The sequence below is a fragment of the Phyllobates terribilis genome, unplaced genomic scaffold (genome assembly GCF_046119375.1).
Source record: "Phyllobates terribilis strain yellow unplaced genomic scaffold, ASM4611937v1 Scaffold_259__1_contigs__length_2703414, whole genome shotgun sequence".
Taxonomy (NCBI): Eukaryota; Metazoa; Chordata; class Amphibia; order Anura; family Dendrobatidae; genus Phyllobates; species Phyllobates terribilis.
Window position 1 is genome coordinate 2,092,343 of NW_027363019.1, and position 8,547 is coordinate 2,100,889.

The 8,547-nt window shown below is 41.5% G+C and overlaps 1 protein-coding gene across 1 annotated transcript; it reads left to right on the top strand.

Annotated features, from left to right (window-relative positions):
* The first annotated feature begins 6,860 nt into the window (after nucleotides 1-6,860).
* LOC141219274 (uncharacterized) lies at nucleotides 6,861-8,245 on the top strand. Its single transcript, XM_073666049.1, has one exon. It carries the CDS (start codon nucleotides 6,867-6,869, stop codon nucleotides 8,112-8,114), a length of 1,248 nt encoding a protein of 415 aa, XP_073522150.1. The 5' UTR covers nucleotides 6,861-6,866; the 3' UTR covers nucleotides 8,115-8,245.
* The last annotated feature ends 302 nt before the right edge of the window (nucleotides 8,246-8,547 follow it).

The window sequence follows — 8,547 nt, forward strand, 5'->3', positions numbered from 1 at the left end:
TGCGTCCCTCAACTTTAACAAGATTCCCGGTGCCGGCATTGGCCACACAGCCCCAAAGCATGATGGAACCTCCACCAAATTTTACTGTGGGTAGCAAGTGTTTTTCTTGGAATGCTGTGTTTTTTTGCCGCCATGCATAACGCCTTTTTGTATGACCAAACAACTCAATCTTGGTTTCATCAGTCCACAGGACCTTCTTCCAAAAAGAAATTGGCTTCTCCAAATGTGCTTTTGCATACCTCAGCCGACTCTGTTTGTGGCGTGCTTGCAGAAACGGCTTCTTTCGCATCACTCTCCCATACAGCTTCTCCTTGTGCAAAGTGCGTTGTATAGTTGACCGATGCACAGTGACACCATCTGCAGCAAGTTGATGCTGCAGCTCTCTGGAGGTGGTCTGAGGATTGTCCTTGACTGATCTCACCATTCTTCTTCTCTGCCTTTCTGATGTTTTTCTTGGCCTGCCACTTCTGGCCTTAACAAGAACTGTCCCTGTGTTCTTCCATTTCCTTACTATGTTCCTCACAGTGGAAACTGACAGGTTAAATCTCTGAGACAGCTTTTTGTATCCTTCCCCTGAACAACTATGTTGAATAATCTTTGTTTTCAGATCATTTGACAGTTGTTTTGAGGAGCCCATGATGCCACTCTTCAGAGGAGATTCAAACAGGAGAACAACTTGCAAGTCGCCACTACACCTGGCTATGAAGTTCAAAGCTCAATGAGGTTACAAAACCAAAAAAAGTGCTTTAGTAAGTCAGTAAAAAGTAGGTAGGAGTATTTAAAACAAGAAAATGATAAGGGTGCCCATACTTATGCACCTGTCAAATTTTGTTTGAATGCAGATTGCACATTTTCTGTTAGTACAATAAACCTCATTTCAAGGCAGAAACATTACTGTGTCCAACAGTTATTACATATATCAAACTGAAATAGCTGTTGCAAAAACACCAATTTTTATAAAACATTAAGCTTAAGATTAATAGGGGTGCCCAAACTTTTTCATATAACTGTACATCTAAGAAGGTCTGATGCGTTTTGGAAACAAGTCTTGGGGACCGATGAGGTTAAAATAGAGCAATGATCAAAGTTGAGTGGAGAAAAAAGGACACAGAATTTTAGGAAAAGAACATCTCGCCAACCATTAAGCATGGTGGTGGATCAATCATGCTTTGGGGTTGTGTTGCAGCCAATGGCACAGGGAACGGGTAGAGGGAAGAATGGATTCCATGAAATTTCAGCAAATTCTTGATGCAAACATAACACCATCTGCAAAAAAGCTGGAGGTGAAAAGAGGATGGCAAATGATAAATGATACTAAACACACGTCAAAAGGCGCAAGCTGAAGGTTTTACAATGACCCTCATAGTCCTCTGATTTGAACATCATTGAAAATCTGTGGCTAGACCTCAAAATAGCAGAGGATGCAAGACGACCCAAGAATCTCACAGAACGGGAAGAATTCTCCAAAGAAGAATGAATGAAAATCCCTCAAACAAAAATTTAAAGACTATTGACAAAAAGCATTTACAAGCTGTGATACTTTCAAAAGGGGGCGCTACTAGCTACTAACCTTGCCGGGTGCCAAAACTTTTGCATTTGCCCATTTTCCCTTATTGAATTTTTTTTTAAATGTAAAAGATGAAAATATATATAATTTATTGTTTTGCCTAAAATACAAAGGAAATGTCATCTTTAACTTTAGGCCGTTTAGAGATTATTTCATCTTCAACTTAACTGTTCACAATAACAGTAATTTTGACCATTGGTGCCCAAACTTTTACATGTCACTGTATTCTGTCACTGTGTGTTTCCTACAGATGGACTCATGGAAAGAAATCCACCAGAGAGATGTCTCCGTCCTCTGTATCCCCAGGACTGTCCAGAGGAGAATCACAACATCCCGGAGGATCATCAGGTAGACGGTGCTGAGCCCTGTACCGGATCTGTATATGGGGGGACATTTCTGATCGAGGTCATAGATGTCACAGATTTTGATGGTTTCTTGTATTGTGCTGATTGTTACATCTGATATATCAGGAGGAAGATCCGACTAAGAATAAAGTGAAGGACGAGACAGAAGAAGAAGCGATGACGAGGGGGGATCAGCCGTGTGTGAGTGACGGGAAGGAGGAGATTCCTGTAGATGTTTCCACAGGTGTGTAATAATGAGCGGCGTGTGATGATGATGATGACCGGCGTGTGATGATGATGATGACTGGCGTATGACGATGATGATTGGCATGTGACTATGATTAGCGGCGTGTGATGATGATGACTGGCGTATGACGATGATGATTGGCATGTGACTATGATTAGTGGCGTGTGACGATGATGACTGGCGTATGACGATGATGATTGGCATGTGACTATGATTAGCGGCGTGTGATGATGATGACTGGCTTATGATGATGATGATTGGCATGTGACTATGATTAGCGGCGTGTGATGATGATGACTGGCGTATGACGATGATGATTGGCATGTGACTATGATTAGCGGCGTGTGATGATGATGACTGGCGTATGACGATGATGATTGGCATGTGACTATGATTAGTGGCGTGTGACGATGATGACTGGCGTATGACGATGATGATTGGCATGTGACTATGATTAGCGGCGTGTGATGATGATGACTGGCTTATGATGATGATGATTGGCATGTGACTATGATTAGCGGCGTGTGATGATGATGACTGGCTTATGATGATGATGATTGGCATGTGACTATGATTAGCGGCGTGTGACGATGATGACTGGCGTATGACGATGATGATTGGCATGTGACTATGATTAGTGACGTGTGATGATGATGACTGGCGTATGATGATGATGATTGGCATGTGACTATGATTAGCGGTGTGTGATGATGATGACTGGCGTATGACGATGATGATTGGCATGTGACTATGATTAGCGGCGTATGACGATGATGATTGGCATGTGACTATGATTAGTGATGTGTGATGATGATGACTGGCGTATGATGATGATGATTGGCATGTGACTATGATTAGCGGCGTATGACGATGATGATTGGCATGTGACTATGATTAGCGGCGTGTGATGATGATGACTGGCGTATGACGATGATGATTGGCATGTGACTATGATTAGCGGTGTGTGATGATGATGACTGGCGTATGATGATGATGATTGGCATGTGACTATGATTAGCGGCGCCTGACGATGACCGGTGTGTGATATTGTATGAAGTCCCCGGTGCAGTGAAGCTTTATCCGCCGTCCACATCACAGCAGAAGCGTCCGGTGATGGCGCGGCTGCTCTTGTACAGAGTCCGGTTGTGCACCGATGAATAACTGGGCCGCCTTCACACCTCTTCTTAATGATTTAATAAGCACATTTTTAATTTTCCTAATTGTGTTTTTTAATATCACTTCCATCTTTTATTTTCATATTATTCTTACACAAGTCTCATGCTGCCATATAAATGACTGAGCTTGCGATTCGGACAGAACCCCGGGGGAAGATTCCGTATAATGAGGCGCTGTGGACGCCGTCTGGCCTATGATCCAGTGATGTCCATCTTTTTCAGCGTGCATAAAAGCGCAGTCGACCAGAGGGTAGACGGAGTCCGGTGTAACTCTGCTGCCTCATTATTCTGAATGGATCCCTCGGGGGTGTCATCTGAATCATGTATTTTGTAGATTTAGATGGAAACCCCGATGTACAGTGGGTACGGAAAGTATTCAGACCCCGTTAATTTTTTCACTCTTTGTTTTATTGCAGCTATTCGGTAAGTTCTAAAAAGTTCATTTTTTTTCTCATTAAAGTCCACTCTGCACCCCATCTTGACTGAAAAAAACAGAAATGTAGACATTTTTGCAAACCTATTAAAAAAGAAAAACTGAAATATCACATGGTCATAAGTATTCAGACCCTTTGCTTAGTATTGAGTAGAATCACCTTTTGAGCTAGTACAGCCATGAGTCTTCTTGGGAATGATGCAACAAGTTGTTCACACCTGGATTTAGGGATCCTCTGCCATTCTTCCTTGCAGATCCTCTCCAGTTCCGTCAGGTTGGATGGTGAACGTTGGTGGACAGACATTTTCAAGACTCTCCAGAGATGCTCAATTGGGTTTAAGTCAGGGCTCTGGCTGGGCCAGTCAAGAATGGTCACAGAGTTGTTCTGAAGCCACTCCTTTGTCATTTTAGCTGTGTGCTTAGGGTCATTGTCTTGTTGGAAGGTGAACCTTCGGCCAAGTCTGAGGTCCAGAGCACTCTGGAAGAGGTTTTCATCCAGGATATCTCTGTACTTGGCTGCATTCATGTTTACTTCAATTGCAACCAGTCATCCTGTCCCTGCAGCTGAAAAACACCCCCATAGCATGATGCTGCCACCATCATGTTTCACTGTAGGGATTGTATTAGGCAGGTGATAAACAGTGCCTGGTTTTCTCCACACATACCGCTTAGAATTATCACCAAAAAGTTCTATCTTCGTCTCATCAGACCAGAGAATCTTATTTCTTATAGTCTGTGAGTTCTTCATGTGTTGTGAGCAAACTCTATGCGGGCTTTCATATGTCTTGCACTGAGGAGAGGCTTCCGTCGGGCCACTCTGCCATAAAGGCCCGACTGGTGGAGGGCTGCAGTGATAGTTGACTTTGTGGAATTTTCTCCCATCTCCCTACTGCATCGCTGGAGCTCAGCCACAGTGATCTTGGGGTTCTTCTTTACCTCTCTCACCAAGGCTCTTCTCCCACGATTGCTCAGTTTGCTGGATGGCCAGGTCTAGGAAGACTTTTGGTGGTCCCAAACTTCTTCCATTTAAAGATTATGGAGGCCACTGTGCTCTTAGGAACCTTCCAATTCAATAGTGCAGAAATTCTTTTGTAACCTTGGCCAGATCTGTGCCTTGCCACAATTCTGTCTCTGAGCTCCTTGGGCAGTTCCTTTGAGCTCATGATTCTCATTTGGTCTGACATGCACTGTGAGCTGTGAGGTCTTATATAGACAGGTGTGTGCCTTTCCAAATCAAGTCCTGTCAGTTTAATTAAACACAGCTGGACTCCAATGAAGGAGTAGAACCATCTCAAGGAGGATCACAAGGAAATGGACAGCATGTGACTTAAATATGAGTGTCTGAGTGAAGGGTCTGAATACTTATGCCCATGTGATATTTAGGTTTTTCTTTTTTAATACATTTGCAAAATTGTCTGCATTTTTGCTTTTTTCCAGTCAAGATGGGGTGCAGAGTGTACTTTAATGAGAAAAATAAATGAACTTTTTAGAATTTAACAAATGGCTGCAATGAAACAAAGAGTGAAAAGTTTTAAAGGGGTCTGAATACTTCCCGTACCCACTGTAAGTGTTCAGCGTACAGCACAGGATAAATATGATCCAAAATGTTCTGTACCCCAAAATGCCACCATTAAGAGCTTCTACTCAACCCACAAAAAACAAGACCCCACTCAGGTTCATCATCTGTAAACAGTAATATAGGGGGTGTCCATATCACTGGTAGCACAAAGGCTCTGGAAAAGTGACTTGGCTCCCACTTAAAGAAATCCAGTGACATCTGCGCTCCCAAATCCAAATGCTCCCTCCTCCTGAGCCCCACAGTGTGCAGTTAGCATCCACATGTTTGGCATTACTGTAGCGCGGAGAGACAATTTATTTCTCCAGAAAGCACTAGCTGGGAATCATGTACTGAGTGCTGCAACGTAAGGGCACTGCAATGTACCGGACACTACAATGTACTGACCACTATAATGAAATATTTGCATTTTCACTTCGCAACATCCATTACTGCTCGTTTCTGGAAATCACCCATGGAGTCAAATTCATCACTACACCTGTAGATACATTTCCATAGGGGTGTAATTTCCAAACTGGTGTCACTTGAGGGGGGATTCTGCTCTTCTGCCACTTTGGGGCTCTGTATATGGAGTCTGCAAACTGTTCTACTAAAGTTTGTTCTCCAAGAGTCAAATATTGCTCCTCCCCCCGAGTCTCACCATGTGGCTAAGCAGTACTGTACAGCCACATATGGGGTATTGCCCCGTTCAGCTGAAATTATATAACAAATTATGTGGTCATTTTTACCCATTTTCCTTTGTGAAAATGTAAAATCTGGGGATAAAATAACATTATAGTGGTAAAAATGTAATTTTTTTTTCTTCACCGTTCAATTGTATAACATTTTGTGAATCACAATTACCTTGCATTCATTGGGAAAGTGCGCGGTGGACGCTGGGTGTGACGGGCGGGGTAACCCCACCCACAGCCCGGCGTCCACCGCGGGGATCGCATCAACGAGTCACGCTTCACTTGACGTGACATCAGGGGAAGCAAGAGCCGGCTGCAGCCGGGGGTCGCGTGATGCCGGTGAGTGGCCAGCGATAGCGCCGCTCACAGCCATTAAAGACAAAGCTAGGTAATTAGAAAAAATCTTCTCTCAACGGGTTAATTACATTGGCGGCATTTTTAATAGTAGTGGACAACTTCTTTAATTGCGTGGACACTTTTCTATACTAAGGCCAAGATACGAAGCTTGAGAGAGTGAAATGGCACTGGTGGTACATTAAGGGAACCTGTCATCAGTAATTACCACTTAAAGAACTATTTGCTGTCTAATCTCTGCCACCCCTGACTTGTGCCAATGTCACCAGATTATAAGTGTCATTTACTTTACCCGTCATTGTGTTAATGTTATGGCATGTAGTTGTCCTCCTTATTCCCGGTACTTTCACTGACGAGGGTCTTCATTGTGAGATCCAGAAACTACATTCAGAAATCTCTTTTGTGTTGAAGAAAAAAAATCTCATCTAATTTATCTTTCATCCTGATAGGAAATCCTTGTGAGAATAACGGTTCATCACTAAATTGTAAAAAAGATCTCATGAAGCACTCTAATGGAGGAAACCTCATCACCCTTCCTGCACCTCCTGGACTTCACAGCACTTCACTTTCTTATAATCCTCCTAATCATGAGGAATCATCTCCTGAGCAATCTCTCATTATTACCAAAAGTCCAGGGGACAAAGTGGATTCAAGATTTCAGTGTGACAAGAAATTTACAAAAAGCTCAGATTTTGTAACACAAAGAAAGCACAAAGGAAAAAAGCCATACTCCTGTTCAGAATGTGGGAAATTCTTTACCTATAAATCACAATTTGTTATACATGAGAGAATTCACACGGGAGAAAAACCATTTTCATGTTCGGAATGTGGGAAGTCCTTCAAACATAAAAGGGATCTTATTACACATCAGAGAATTCATACAGGAGAGAAGCCATATTCATGTTCGGAATGTGGGAAATGTTTTGGAAGTAAATCAGAGCTGATTAAACATCAAAGAATTCACACCGGGGAAAAAACGTTTTCATGTTTACTATGTAGAAGGTGCTTTCCAGATAAATCACAACTTGTTAGACATCAGAGAATTCACACAGGAGAAAAGCCGTATTCATGTTCAGAATGTGGAAAGTCGTTCACCAATAACTTTAGTCTTATTTACCATCAGAGAATTCATACAGGAGAGAAACCATTTTCATGTTCAGAATGTGGGAAATGTTGTAGAAGTAAATCAGACCTTGTTGCACATCAAAGAATTCACACAGGAGAAAAACCTTTTTCATGTTTACAATGTAGAAAGTGCTTTCTAGATAAATCACATCTTGTTATACATCAGAGAAATCACACAGGAGAAAAGCCGTATTCATGTTCAGAATGTGGAAAGTCCTTCACAGGTAAAGGAAGTCTTATTAGACATCAGAAAATTCACACAGGAGAGCAGCCATATTCATGTTCAGAATGTGGGAAATGCTTTACAGAGAAATCAAAACTTGTGACACACGAGAAAATTCACACAGGAGAGCAGCCGTATTCATGTTCAGAATGTGGGAAATTTTTTATGCGTAAATCAAATCTTTCTGCTCATAAGAGAATTCATACAGGAGAAAAGCCGTATTCATGTTCAGAATGTGGGAAATCTTTTATACATAAATATCAACTTGCTGCACATGAGAGAATTCATACAGGAGAAAAAACATTTTCTTGTTCAGAATGTGGGAAATGTTTTATATATAAATTGGATCTTGTCAAACATCAAAGAATTCACACAGGAGAGAAGCCGTATTCATGTTGAGAATGTGGGAAATCTTTTATATATAAATCACACCTTGTAAAACATGAGAGAAGTCTTACGGGAAAGAAAGTGTAATTATGTTCACTGTGTTTTATAAAGTTTAATAAACATTGTTCAGAATAAATGAGTACACCCCCTTTGATGAGTAAGATTTTATTTAATAGCTCACTGAACACAAGATCAATTCATAAAAGTTTGCCAACACTAAGTTTCATAGAACATTTCTTTTGTAATCAAAACATGAAAGTAAGGTTATTAATATAACTCTCATTACAAAATCTTCAGTTTTACTCAAATTAGTTGATGCAAAAATGAGTACACCCCACATCAAAAGCTACTACATCTATTATTTTGTATGGCCTCCATAATTTTAAAGGACGGCACCAAGTTTTCTAGGCCTGGAATGAACAAGTTAGTGACAATGTTGAGGGAG

Excerpts from the sequence above, each read along its gene's own strand:
- LOC141219274 (XM_073666049.1), top strand. The coding sequence starts at position 6,867 with ATGAAGCACTCTAATGGAGGAAACCTCATCACCCTTCCTGCACCTCCT.